General features: G+C 40.6%; 1 protein-coding gene across 1 annotated transcript; it reads right to left on the reverse strand.

Annotated features, from left to right (window-relative positions):
- Positions 1-207: 207 nt before the first annotated feature.
- LOC121295908 (probable G-protein coupled receptor 34) lies at positions 208-2,772 on the reverse strand. Its single transcript, XM_041221029.1, has 2 exons — positions 2,717-2,772; positions 208-1,770 (listed from the first exon to the last, which is right to left on the reverse strand). The coding sequence occupies exon 2, from the start codon at positions 1,761-1,763 to the stop codon at positions 744-746; it is 1,020 nt and encodes a 339-aa protein (XP_041076963.1). The 5' UTR covers positions 1,764-1,770; positions 2,717-2,772; the 3' UTR covers positions 208-743.
- Between the last annotated feature and the right edge of the window lie 12,283 nt (positions 2,773-15,055).

The raw sequence follows: 15,055 nt of genomic DNA on the forward strand, positions 1-15,055 counted from the left end.
TGCAGTGAATTTTTACAAATCCATAACAGACTCCCTCAGACCACCTTAGAATAACATGACAATTGCAATATGTTTTTATTAAAACAAATGTTTATTACACTTTCATATACAATAAATATATAGATATATATCATTATTTTTTTTTTACATTATAAGATGTATAATAAAATACAAAGGAAATCTGAATAATTTACAAAGGGAGTTTATTTACAGATACAATATAAGACAGTTGTTACTGAAACTGGTTTAAAAACCTACATTTATTTGCTGCCACAAGCAGCCTATAGCAGAGTTCATTCTAAATGTCACTGTTAATGGAAATCCCTGACTTAGAGTCAGTGACCAAAATAGTTCACAAAGCTCACCGGCTTAGAGTCATCCCTTTGACAGCTGAGATAAGGGCTTTACAAATGATTGAAACCAGAAGATCTGTGAGGTGTACGCCGACACAGCGCATGAATAATCTCATTACAAGAAAGAAAATCATTGTAAGAGTACCTGAGCATATTCAATTTAAAATACACAGACAACAGCCAGTTTGGTACTCTGTACCTGTACATTTGAGCCTAAAAAATAATGCTTTTAGACAACTCATACAGTGGTAGGTGTTCTGGAACCTGTTCTCTCCAGTCAGGAGTTGAGTAGGGAAAGAGTGGTTTCCCCTCCGTTTCTGATCAATGTGGTTCAAGTCATTGCAATCTTCTGGGTTCCCCTTACAGCTTTTCCCAATACAGTTCTTCAGCCTAGATTTCAGTGACTGACCTCACAAAGCTTGTGCCCCTCTGGTTCAGGGTGTAAACCTTCTTCAGCTTTCCTTTGAAGGCACGCATTATGGTTTTCCTGAACTTGTTGAAGAGGAAGAAGTAGATGACAGGGTCCAAGCAGCTGTTGAGGGCTGAAAGACAGAGCACCAATTCATTGGCAATGTGCAGGGTCTGTTTGGCGCTCTGTTCCTGGATTATATCCAACTGGGAAAGCACGTAGGGAATGCGCACAATGTGGTATGGCAGGAAGCACAGGATGAAGATGGCGAGGATCACAAAGGTTTTCATGATGACAGCTCTTTTCCGGCTCTGCTGGGCCTTTCCAATGGACATGGATTTGAGTTTCATTGCTATCTTGCTGTAGAAGCTGAGAAAGAGCACTGAGAGCAGGAAGAACATGCCCACCACTAGAAGGTTGAGGGTGCCACTCACCACGCTCTTGCTTTTAAAGTGGAAGCACTTCCCATCACAAGAGCCAGGTTTCCTCTTCTCAAAGAAAAAAGGCAACATTCCTAAAATGAGAAAAAGCCATACGGCCCGAGTGGCCGTGATGCTGCAGCTCACCTTGTGGATCCGATAAATCTGCACGGGTTTGGTGATCTTCAGAAACCTGTCCAGACTGATCAAGCCCAGGAACAGGATGCTGGCATACATGTTAATGTAGAAGAAAGCTCCCACTATCTGGCACAAGAGGAAGGGCCCCGGGTGGTTCTGGTAGTATATCCGGAGGGGTAGGCAGAGGACTAGTAGGAAGTCTGCTATGGCCAGATTCCTCATGTACACTATGATAGAGGTCTTTGTGCTGTTGTAGTTCAAGGTGAACACCCACAGTGCCACGGAGTTGCTGAGCAGGCCAAGGATGCAGATCACTGAATAACCGACTGGAAGAACCACAGACAGGATGCCATCCTGGAGCTCACAGCTATTTGTGGGTCTTTGAGAAGAGATAGTGTAGGTCTCAGTGGAATTGTCCAGTCCAGTTGATTGATGCACACTCATTTTCGAACTGCAAGAGTAGAAAGAAACAGTGAATTAACTTTTGCTACCCTACTGGGAATTGCAGCAACTACTGGCTTACTGGTGCTTGTGTGTGGGAGCGGTATGTGTTTGTGAGGCAAAATTGAGTTGAGATTTCTACAAACTGTTGATCTGATAAAAGAAAAAGTTTCTGTTGTGTAGGTTGTAGCTATGCTGATCAAAGATGTTAAATGATACAATTTCTCAAGGTTTTGGGTTAAGGTTATTATTTATTGATTGCACCTGACTAATGGTTGAGCAAACAGCTGAACAGGGAATTTGTTTTTATCCCATAAACATGACTAGTTACTGTATGTTACATTGTGTGATAATCCCCATTATTTTGATTCTCCCTGACTCTCCATTTGGTTTTGTTCTTTAAAATCACATCTCCAGAATACTCTTGGCTTAAAACTAATAATTTTCCTTGAAATTAAATTAATTAGTGAGGATTTACATAATTGATATTGATTGCTTGAGTAAAATAAAAAATAAAAACTAAGATGCCTTTTCAGTGTAATAATCTACTAACAGTCTCCGTTGGGATCTTGCCAAAATGTTTTATGCTTGACATAGTTTCAGCATACAATATGTACTGAGTGTTTTGAATTTACAAATACAAGTAAAAACAAATGACAAAAAAATGACTTTTATGATCCAAACAGATGGCCATCAGAATAAAAAGATTTTGCATTAATATTTTTTTCCTACTTATTTATTAAATTTAACACACCATTCCAAAGCAGAATGAAATACCTACCTATGTTTCTATACAGAACTCTCAATGCATATGTCAAATTCATGTTACTGTCATTATGTACAATATTATTTGATTTTTATTACCCTCCTCTGTTAATTATTATAGTACCTGTGCCAGTAAAACTGAATCATATAACTCATTAAACAATACATCCTGAAACAAGTGCAAGTCTTACCTCAGTGCTTGTGCTTTCTGCAGTTCTCTCTGTGATAGAAAGTTTCTGAAAGTAATGAGCCGTACATATATGCTGTAAGTTTATCATGGAAATTCCTCATTGTTATACATCAGAAGATCAACGTCACACTACCACGCTGCCTAGTGCTTCCTCTGCTCTGCCTGTGGTATCAACCACAGCTCACAGCTCACAGCGCTGTAGAGGCACACAACATCAAAGGAGGAGTCCATCTCTCTGGTGTTTTTAACAGTGCTGATGTCAAAGATAACATTTAATTTGACCACAGCATTGTAGTAATACTTTCATAATAAAGGCCACCCTGAAGTTTACTTGGATATTTTTATTGTTATTTTTTTACATTAATCATCACACACCATTGGATTTTTTTTTTTTAATTGATTGTTACTCAAGTTGACTTGTATGTAAATATAATGAAGCTTCTTTTGAAATGTTAGTTTACAAAGCTTTTGTTTGCATTCTAAGATCAAAAATGTGGATACAGTTTAATTGGAGTGCAAAAATCTTTACTTTATAAACGACAGACTTTTCCCATAACACACTTAAATAAAACGTTGGTTCGCCATTTCGAACAATTCATTCATAAGGGGTTCATCTCTAAAGCCAGACCCACACGGACTTTACTGTTGTAATAATAGTTAGGTGAAAAAATGTGTCCACTTTATGCATCCACAACAAACCAACACACTGCCCAACATCTTTCATCTGTCTGCCACACAAGCAATGAATATAATGCCCTGGTATCAGCGTTCTGCTGAAATATTATACATTGTAGTCAGCAGCACTGCCTCACACGCACATACCAAGCCATTTAGTTCTCTACAGTGTTGGCAAACAAAATTGTTTCAATGTTGAACCGGCTTTAAAAAGGCATTTGCTGCATGATTGATTCACATCTAGGTTTAATACTCCTTTACTGCATTAAATACTGTACATTTTATTTAAAATAGTCAACAAACTGAGTGTGGGTCTTACTAGAGGGCTTAATACTGAATACAAGGGTGGTCATATTATTGAAGGGGAGTTTACACTGCTGTTAGTTACAGGTAATCAGCACTCTGAAGTGGCCACAACACAAGGGTTTAGTTTGTGATGATGTCATCACAAGGACAGCAGGGACGGTGCGCTTCTCTGTGGGAAAGGTTTTTGGTAAGAAACAAAACCCCCTTCAGAACCCAGGTTTCCAGACAACCCCTCTGAAGACACTGTGCTTTGTATCCATTGGTTACATTATGCATACAAGTTCTCTTTCTAATTCAAAATGCTCTTCCTTATAACCAGTAAAACATTCAATAAGAGAACTCTCCACTTCCGTCAGGCACATAATAGCAAACAGGATACATAAAAGAATACAGAATCACCTATGATGCTGCATGATTGTTGGTGGTGGTGGAGCATCACAGCAAGAAAGATTGAAAAAAGTGTAGGTGCAATGACACTGCCTTGCTTGACCGCTCTTAACTGTGAAAGGGTCTGTGGTGGATCCAAATTTAAGGAGAATTTTCCCATAGCCCCTCTCTATTGATGGAATCAAAGGCTTTTGTGAGGTCAAAGAAGGCCATAAACAGGTTGTCGTTGTTCCCTGAATTTTTCCTGTATATGTCATGCAGTGAAGATTATGTTGACTGTAGCTCTTGAAAGTCGGAATCCACATTGTGACTCTGGAAGGAGCTCTTCAGCCACTGGTAGGATTCTTGTGATTACTTTTCCTGTGGCAGATAGCAGGGAGATTCCGTTACAGTTACCACAATCAGACTTGTCTCTTCCTTGAAGATTGTCACAATTACAACGTCTCTGAGATCTCCTGGTTGCTCTCTTCTTCCCAAACGAGGGTGGTAAATGTGAAGAAAATGTACATGACATGAAGGACCTACATTTTGTTAGAAGAAAAAATGTACAATACAGAACAATAAAGGAAAATAAATGGCTAAACAGATTTAAATAGAAGGTGGCGCACCATTACATCATGTACTACATGACATGACAGATGCATTAATAGAATTAAATAGAAATAAGTTTATGTAGTTGCCATGGCATCAAAAGACTATAAGCACCTCCACTGTTTGTGTGAAAACTGTGTACAACCTGTTTCCAACAAAGGTATTTAAACTATTGAACCCATTGGAAGATGGCTCTTTTTGAGCAATTATAAATATATAATATGATATATATTATATATTATATATTATATATATATATATTAGGAATATATATACTATATATTCACTTCAAAGTGTCAAGTGTAATCCTTTTTTTAAAAAAAACTTTTCGACCGAAAGAGCCCTTTAAAGTTACAGAGGTACAAACTCAGATATCAGATTCTTTGGTTGTTCCTTACTGATCTTTATCATTGCTTTTCTATCGTTTCAGATTAGAGCTGGTTGATTGTGGAGTTGTGAACGTCAGCTGCAAAGTACTTAACTGATGACATGTTGATGTGGTTTTCGTTTCTCACAAAGCCTGCTAGTGGTTCTGTTTAAGAGAAGGAGCAGTGGGTGGTTAGTCTGTGGGTTCAATGTAAACAATAAATAGGCATTTGCTGAGAAACAAGATCAGGCATACTAAAGACAGAAGTGAAACATGTGCTATTTCCTTCTTCACTTTTCTTAATCATAAAAAAGGGTATTTTAAAGATAAGAAGAACGTTATCACGTTCCCAGTGGTCTGGTGGTAAATAAAAAAGTGGGTAGACTCTCCTGTTTGGTGCCAGGCAGTGACATAGTAGGAACTTAGGTTGACCGTTGTTTCCATTTGTTTATTTTTTTTATTGGATTTGGAGGACCCCAGGTGCAAAAATGAAAGCCATTAACATACATTTCTGGCACTCAGCTCCACAGGGACAGCACTGTTATAAGAATGATTTTGGTTTTGTAAATAGCACATCTAAAGACAGTCTCCAAGGCAAACAAAATACACACATTGCAAAAAATGCACACAAAAACAAATTGTTGAAGCCTTCTCCCAAAAAAAGAAATAAATGAATGAAACGTGAGGAGAGAAGGACTGAGAGAGGAGCTCTCAGAGCGTATTAAGTGTTGTGTGTTGTCTTTGTTTGTTTATAATTGTCTGTCTTTTTCGCACCACTAGACAGTTAACGCACACCTCCGGAGCTGTCGCCACGTAAAGCGCTATCCAGAGCACCACTGCACAGAGCACCTGCACGTTTGAATATCACCCAGGACTGGTGACCGTGACTTTGTTTGTGTGTGAGACTGTATTGTGTTCTTCACCATCCCCGCACTTTACACATTGTTGTGTACTGCTGGGGATTTATTATTTGACGGTCGCCAGACCTGGAAACAGCACAAATAAACACTTGTTCACTGAATCACTGTTGTCTGTTCATCACTCCTGCATCGCGTCACCGCTACACCTGTTCCCCTTACCAACCACTTTGCCACAATGACACATTCATTTTGCTCCTCTGTTTTACAAAAGATAAGTCAATGAGCATTATAGTTAAGGAATACTGATTGTAAACGGAGGCCTTCCCTTATGGGAACAAAGGTAGGCCAAGCAGATGTCATGCACTGAGCCTGGAATAGTTTGCCATTAGATATTCCAAGTGCAGCTTCTCTGCGTACATTTAAATGTGTATTTATAACCATTTCCTTGTTCAAAGTATATGTGATCATTAGGTATACTCTTAATGCATCCTTTAACAATCCCCCTAATCATTCTACAGTGTTCATGTGGTCCACAGTGAAAATGATACTACTGGGTTAGAATGCACAAAAAATTAATCAAGTACCTCTATCTCTCTGACAATATAAATATAAGGAATTAATAAAAAGAAATAACTCCCAGCTGGGCTGCTTTTGCACTTGCTCATGAAATATTTGTGTTCTCTGCTTGTACAGAATTAATCTATTAATCTATTAAATTGCTATGCAAAGATTCCTTCAGAGGAAACCTGCATCGCTTTGTTGATGTTTCAGAATGACTAGACTTGGTTTATCTCTTTCTTTTCTAATAGATTATATATTTTTTATTGGAATGCTATTAAACAACACCTAGAGCTATTACTGCCCTCCAATTGTCAAGTGTCAGGCAATCCCTCTGTCACACAGTCTTGCTGATGGCAATGGTTTCCATGTATGCTGTGCTGATGTGAAAGCAGCGCTGCAGCGGTAAACCTCTGGAAACTTCACTGGGTTTCGGTAAGGCTTTAAATAGTAATGCATGCTACGGTTTTCAAAACCATTTTCCTACTAGGTTTAATCTAAATTTACTTTGGTTACCATAGTAAAAAAATAGCAAAGGCTGGGAAAACATGGGCAGTCATGGGAAAGTACTATGAAGTATGGGAAACAATAGTAAACCCAATATATAAGCATAGGAAAATCAGAATCACCAGGTGTCTACAGCACAGTATGTCCCTGTGTCATTCAGTTTTCATTGAGGCTGAGGGGTCTATTCAATCAATTAATCCAACAGGATCTAAACACTGCAACATTTTAGATTACTGGAATAGCGATGTTCTCATACCAAGCAAAAAAACAAGAGTCTGCATTCAATTTTCTACCTGAGAATATGTGTAAAATTGTATTTACAGAGGTGGTGTGAATTACACTTGAACATCTAACAGTGCATGTGAGGATCTTTAGGGCATTTTTGTGTGTAAAAATATATAGAACTCCAGCAGGGTCTTATTTTAATGTTTTTTTTTTTGGTTCGTTTTGTTTTGTTTTTATGGTCTGAATGGATCTGCCAAAGATTAGATCAATTCATTGTGCAGGAGCAACTGTCCTGAGTGTCAGATAGGATGGTACCTGAGTGGTTCGTACAGGTCTGGCCCTGGGTCCCCTCCATCTTACTGACAGCCCCCTCGAGGAGGTGGGGCCAGGCCTTGCCGAACCGAGGTGGGGTGGTGAGACAGAGGAGATGCAGTTGGCAAAGGAGGAGGGAAATGGAAACAATGCAAGCGATAAAAACAAGGGGCTTGACTAGGAGTTTAAATATAAATCTGATCGGAGATTGAATGGGGGGGTTGAGTCCCTGCTCCAGTCCCCTGAACAACACTACATGTGGAACACGGCAGAGACTGAGAGTGCACCACAAGTGAGCATCTTAACCACGATGCAAAAGGCTTGTCTGCATTTATGGTTTTAAAACTTTCAACTTCATCTCATCTCAAAGACAGTGGACAGAATCCGTAACTATAGTGTATCACACAACACTGTCCATTACATGTGGTTGCAATAGAATAGACCTCGAAATTCTCAAGCACAACACTAAAGTCCACACGCCTTCATATTAGATTCATGTTCATCCTCAAATTGTGGACCCCAGTAGATGATCTGAGCAATCTGAAGACGCTGGCTCTTTTTCTTGTGAAGTTGTGGCTGGTCCAGCATTTCCTCTTTGTGGTCAGTGTGTTTTCTATGTTGGAATGCAATGTTGGTTGTACAGTAAATAACACATATAAATGAACAAGGTTTCACTGGGTTTTGAATGGTACTGTATTACTAAATAGCAGTATTGGAAGGGTAAAAAAATCTTCATATTATTGGTCTGACAATGTGTAAGAGTTGAGCATGGTTTGGCTGTGGTGCCATATACCAAGCATGGTCTGGCAATGGCTGACCAGGGGAAATCAGGTTTCAACCTGAAAATAACATGATACGTGACTTGGATTACATGAGAGTTATGTTAAAACTTCATGCTGACTTGAACTCGAATGTCGCCAAGATAAACACCAACTAAGATGTAGCTTTACAGTAAATTAATGTGATCCATCTGCATCTCCATCCATTTGTGTTTCCTTCCATCTGTTGATGTAGATATCCTTCTGCCTGGTGTTGATGGCTGAAGTGTAATGCTGGCTCCAGGGATCAGCTTATTTTCTCTCCCCAGCACATCAGCACACATAACTGCTATGATTCTGGTCCGGGGATCAATCACAGCGCAGTCTCCCCAGCACATCAGCATGAGAACCATCAGTATTGAGCTAAGTAGGGTACATCTCTGGGGTCTTCAAGCAGACACCTTCCATCCTCTGTGTTTCGTCAACTAGCCCCAAGAGGGGTTGACGGTGATTCTGGCATCCCAGCATCACCTCCCTCTGTCCCCCATTCAAGTCAACCCAGCTTACTTACCCATATATCAGTGTTTCTTTCTTTCAATTGTGTTTCAGCTCCCCAACAAGAATCTTTCTGTCTCAACCACAGCCAGTTGCTGCTCCTCACTGCTGCTACAGCTAAGTTCTTCACTGTGTGCCGCAACTCTTGGTCACTGAATCCAACGTCTCTGAGAAACCGGGTTGTTAAGTTTGCCACTAATCCTCAACAATCCATCTCCACTGGGTAAACCCGGACTCTCTATCCTTGTTGTTCCTCTTCAGCATCTAGTCGAGCATAATTCTTCCTCTCATAAGCCTCATCCACAGCATCCTCCCATGGCACTGTGGAAGAGACTTATGAGAGGAAGACATATCAACTCTGCTGGATGAACAAGGCGTGCTGATCCAAACCACAAGACAATATCTGGTCAAAGGTGAGTCGTGGCAATCTCAGGTTGAAAAATAAGCCGTTGACCAACATTTGCAAGCATTTTCCAGTCTCTAGCAGCTTCCAGTTGTCCAGGGTGAGGCGTGATTTAAGCACCTTTTCTTGGCAGTTGCTCTCCTGGGCGGAGAAATGTTGTCTTTTGTGCGTAATGTTTTGATGGAACTGGTGGCAACTTATTTATCAGATTATGCTTGTCTTCCAATGCTAACGCCAAACATTGCAGCACCTGGTCATGGTGCCAAGTAAACCGCCCTTGGCTAAGACCCACCTTACATCCTGTCAAAATGTGTCTTAATGTTGCGGGTGCTGAACACAAAGGACATAAGGGATCATCTCTTACCCAGAGGTTTAGGTTCTGTGGTGATGGGACAACATCATATGTTGACCTGTTGAGGAAACTGATCCTGTTCTGTTCCATTGTCCATAGGTCTTGCCAGCCTATCTTGCTTTGTTTCACACTTTTCCATCTCATCCATTCTCCCTGCTTTGCCTGGGGAACTCATAATATCACCTCATATCAATCATAATATTCCTTTACCATAAAGTCCCACTCTGCTGCGGCAGAGTGGAACTCCCAATCATTTCCTGATGTATGAACTGATTAAAGCTTCCAGCTTCTCTACTGTTGTCAAAGAAACCTCGTACACAGTGAGTGGCCCGAGCAGCCTCAGCTGTAGACCAAACGGAAAGCACCAGAGTTTTAGTTTGCCAGGTAAAGCACTGCTGTCTATGCTCTTCAGCCTTTCCACTGCTTGTTGTCTAATTTCTCCCACACAAACTGTGTCATTTAGATCCCTGTCGTACCATCTCTCAATACTTTTCAGTGGATTCTCGGAAACAGTTTGTATTACCTCACCATTAATGTAGAACCTTTTATCTACTACTTTACCTTTAATTATATAGATTCTCATTGGTTAAGTGGGCTTGAATTGCATTTGTGCACATTTAATGTTATTGGTTAATTTGCCCAGTAACCAATTAGTGCAGGCTACTGTTGTAGTCATGGTTGTCAGGTCATCCATGCATGCTACAATTGGTGGTAGTCGCATTCTAGAAGCCAGGGGCTCTCCTGCCTCTACCCATTTTGATGACCTAATAATTACTTACATTGCCATGGTAAAAGCCAATGGAGAAATGGTACCTCCTGTCATTATTCCAACTTCTAGGCATCTCCATGTAGTGCTGAATTCTGAAGTTGAAAAACTAAATTGCAAATCTCCAAAATAGGCTTTCAATAAATTTGTTATTGTCATCGGTACACTGAAGAAAATCAAATGCTGCCCAAAGAAGTTCATGTGACACTGAACCATATGCATTAGCCAAATCCAGGAATGTCACATGGTGCACCTTCCTCCCCTTTTTAGCTGATTGAATTTGTTGACAGATCATGCTGATGTGTTCCAAGCATCTTGGGAAACCTGGAATGCCTGCTTTTTGTACTGAACTGTCAATGAAGTAGTTCTTTAATAGGTAAGATGACAATCTCTGAGCAGTACTGCTGAAGAAAATCTTGCCTTCTACGTTTAATATGGAAATAGGACGAAACTGATTGATCCTTCTAGAATCTTTTTCTTTTGGTCTAAAAACTCCACCTGCTTGGTGCCATGCTCTTGATACAACCTGTTTTTCTCATGCCACTTTCATTAATTTCCACAGGATTTGTAGCACTCTTGTACACTCTGTATGGAACTCCATTAGGCTGAGGAAATGATGAAGCCTTTGCTTTTTTATAGCTTGGTCTACTTCCTTCCACTTAGGTGCAGAGTCCTCCATTTGGTATTCTGGTGGATTGATAGGTGGGGTGTCTGAAATAATTGACATAGGCTCTTGCCTTTTTGAATCTGTATGCGTTTCCTCCAAATATCTCTCCAGCTCAGACTTAGATGATTTTAATGTGCCATTTTTCTCACTGGTGAATAACTTATTTGCAAATTTGAATGAATCTTTTTAAAAGTTAGTTCTCACATGCTCCTTCTTTTTGTAGCGTTTTCGTGGTGCTCAGCTCTGTGCAATGTTGCAAGCTTATCTTTTATGATATTGTAACAGATTTAGTCCCTCCTTCTGACTTTGTTCTGATCTTCTCCATTGCTTCCTCAGCTATCTCCTTTCTCTAACTAAGCATTGAGTCTCCTGCTGCCGTCTAGACTTTCTTGGCCATTTAACTCTAAGCTTGTGCCCGGTGAGGTTCTTTTCTTTCTTACGCTGGTTCGTCTGACCGGGTTCACAAAGATCATTAGGTTCATTAATAGCTGTATCCATGCAAGTCCTCCTCATGTCTATGACAGGGGTGCTGATATCCTGCAAACTGCAGTTTGCTTCCTGTCACCGGATTTCATTCGACTGACTTGACTGACTTTGTAAGAAGTACTGATCAATGTGAGGCCCTTGTCCCTTCTCCCTCAAGCATTTCGCCCTTAATGAGTCTTCAAACCCCTGAACGTTGTCGCCTTGCTCCAGCAGCAGACACAAACCTGGAGTTCCATGTCTTTGCTAAATACAGAGCTTGAACTAGTATTTTGTGAAGTGCTCTCCATTCTCATATTCGTTTCTGTTCCTAACCGGTTAACCATGTTGTCCAATGTTGAGTCATTTTCCGCCCCCGCTCTTGCAGGCTCTAAGGGTATTTTTCTCTTTAATTTTTTAGAAGCCTTGGGTCTGTGTTTCAGACTCGGTCCAAATACCTACTTTTTGAGCAGGGTTCGGATTCAGCCGAATAGTTAGGACTCGATGTACAGAATCCTATATCCTCCCAGATGCTCATCCATTTTAATACATCCCTCCAATGTGTGCAGTTCTTACTTAAATAAAAGACACAAATCTGGTATTTAACTTAAATTTTGTATTTAATAACAAAAACACATTTGATGAACTCTGTCACAGCTCTCAACTCCCTATTACTGTTGGCACACTAAACACGTCATGCAGCTGCTGAATGTAAACATACCCCAATATACAACAGCACATCAAATCACACTTTTCATGCAGTAAAGTTATGCAGTAAACCTGTAATATATAGTAACATCAAACTGTTGTAGAATTTTGTGTTTTGTTGCTTTGTCTGAGACGTGCTCTAGAGATCATACTGAGAGAAAAACAAATTTTTTTTTTGTAACTTTACAACTATCAAATGTGCAAGACATGGCTGAACAATATGCTTTAGTAAATTAATTACGTTATTGTAATGTGCCAATACAAGTTGAACCATTTGGGAATGGCTGCGTTTTATTAAAATATATATTTTTTAATTATTTCGTAGCCTATTTGATATTGCACACACTGTGCATTTAAATCGACGTGGGTTTTATTTCTCAGGGAGATTCAGGTCACTCATCACGGTCATTTTTTCCTCATAGCTCTCAGGGTTGCCAACAGGCTCCAGAAACTCGGGACACTAAGGAAGGTCAGATTTTTTTTAAGTCGCATCTCTAAACTGCAATGTATTCGACATTAAAGAGAGCATGCATTGCTTCAGCAATTTAGTAAATTTATTTAATTGTTTAATTCTGGTGGCGATTCTATCTGGAGAGCCTCGTAATATCGATTATCTTATTGCTTGATTTTTTTTTTTTTATATATATATATATATATACAGTAAACAATATCTATCAAAACAGTGCAACACCATTATTATACATAACTTTGCAGTTTTCACTACCTGCTCTCTTTCATTTAACCTTGTGACAGCAGGTAAAGTATTTGTATAATATTTCTTACTTCACACAGTCCCGCTCAGTAAGAGTCTCAGAAAGCCAATCAGCTGCTGTATAGGTCTGATTGATGGAAGACATGTATGTGCTTTTGGTAACAACTAAGTAAAACAATTCAATTAATTTAGCGAAAGTTCGCAATGCATTGCAGTTTAGAGAGGTGAGTTACAAAACCCGACTTTCCCTAGTGTCCCGAGATTCTGGAGCCTGCTGGCAACCCTACTCTCAGATCTGGTGATACGGGTTGTAACATAATTCATGAAAATAGTGGGTTATGGCAAATATGCAGCTCTCCTTTCTTGTAAAGGTAAAGTAAACAGTTCTGTATTTTGACATTTCTGTTGTGGGGGGAGGGGGCTAGCAGTAAATTGTGTACATTTCAAACTGAAATCTTATTCAGGGATATATATCCATTTGGTAATAAAAATACTATTGTAGCGATCTGTACATTTGTTTTGTGTACTGTATTTCCATTGTGTTTGTATACTATTATTACTGTTGTATTGTGATCCCTCCTTGTCATTGGCTGTTGTATGTCTGTGCCCATTGGTTCTGGTGTGCGGCTGGGGATGAATGGGATATCTGTTCACTCTGGTACCTGATTAGCATAAAGGGTCGGAGCTATGTTATAAAAGGGCATTGTGCCACTGCTTTGTGTGTTTGGGGTTTGCAGAGTGAAGCTGTAGGTGTTTCTGTTTCTGTGTCTGTTCCTGCTGCTGAATCTTGAGTAGTGGAGCTGGGTGCTGGGAAAAGCATCCAGCAGCGGGTGTCTAGAGCGGGTGCTTGGGAGTGTGTGTATCAGGACAAGCAGTGAAGCAGGTAGAGCAGCGGACTCTACAGGGTGCTGACAAAGAGCGGCCTAATAAAAGGAACAGGTTAAACTGCAAAACAGTGTGTCATCTCCCATTCTTCTGCCTCCTGCATGAAAAGCTACATTATTAAATAAAAGGCACAAAACTATAGATTGTGTGTGCATCTTTAATTTCTATACATTATCCTTTAGGTAACTTACTCAAAATACTTATTATAACTAAAGGCAGTCCAAAGCTCCTGCGGAGTTTGCAGTCTCCACAGATTCACAGTATTCTGCAGCTACATCATCATCATAACAATCATAAACAGACTGCTAAAGTGTGCAGACGAGGGAGAGCTTCAGGTGGTGACGGGAGTGATGACTGACATGATGGGGGAGCTAGGAAGTTGTGGAGTTGGAGAAGGCTGTATTACTGGGTGCCCCAATAACCCCAGGGCAGACATTCGCCGTGACTGTGAGCCCTTCCTCACTATTGCCAGCATCCTAGGTGGCCTTCCCAGTCTGCTGGGGCAACTACGCCTCAACGCCTATTTTGGACTTGAGGGTCCTCAACATGTTCCTCAAACAAAGGAAGTTCAACATGTTGACTGCACAGAGTCCAATCCTCCAGTCCATCCAGGCGGGTGACTGGTTCACATCAATCGACCTGAAAGACACCTACTTCCATGTCCCGATCCTTCCCGCGCACAGAAAATATCTATGCGTCGTCTTTCAAGGCAATGCGTATGAATTCTGCATTCTGTCCTTTGGCCTCTTGCTGGCGCCCCACACATTTTCCAAGTGTATGGATGTAGCACTGGCTTCACTCAGGCCGCAGGGTATTCAGATTTTGAACTACCTGGACTACTGGCTAGTTTGCGCACGATCCAAAGCACTCTCCGAGGCTCACACCAAACAGGTCATAGATCATGTGACGAAGTTAAGGCTCTCTATACATACCATCATACCATCTCAGTCCACAGTGTTTCTGGGGATCAAATTGAACTGTGATCATGCTTGCCTCACTGTCGGAAGACAGAATTCGGTCATTGGAAGTCACGGTCTCCCAATTCAGAGAGGATGCTCTTCTACAGGTCAGAATATTTCAAAGGTTGTTGGGGCAGATGGCAGCCTCCTCGAGAGTCCTTCCCCCAGGGCTTCTGAGAATGCTCCCGCTTCAAGCTTGGGTAAATGCCTTCAAAGTACACCTGGTCCGCAATCGACACTGGCTGGTGCAAGTTTCCAGACAATGCAGGAAGACACAGGAGTGGTGGCTCCACCACAGCAATCTGCGCCTCTGATCTCCCCTCAG

Source organism: Polyodon spathula, chromosome 20 (assembly GCF_017654505.1).
Source record: "Polyodon spathula isolate WHYD16114869_AA chromosome 20, ASM1765450v1, whole genome shotgun sequence".
NCBI classification, from domain to species: Eukaryota; Metazoa; Chordata; class Actinopteri; order Acipenseriformes; family Polyodontidae; genus Polyodon; species Polyodon spathula.

Excerpts from the sequence above, each read along its gene's own strand:
- LOC121295908 (XM_041221029.1), bottom strand. The coding sequence starts at position 1,763 with ATGAGTGTGCATCAATCAACTGGACTGGACAATTCCACTGAGACCTAC.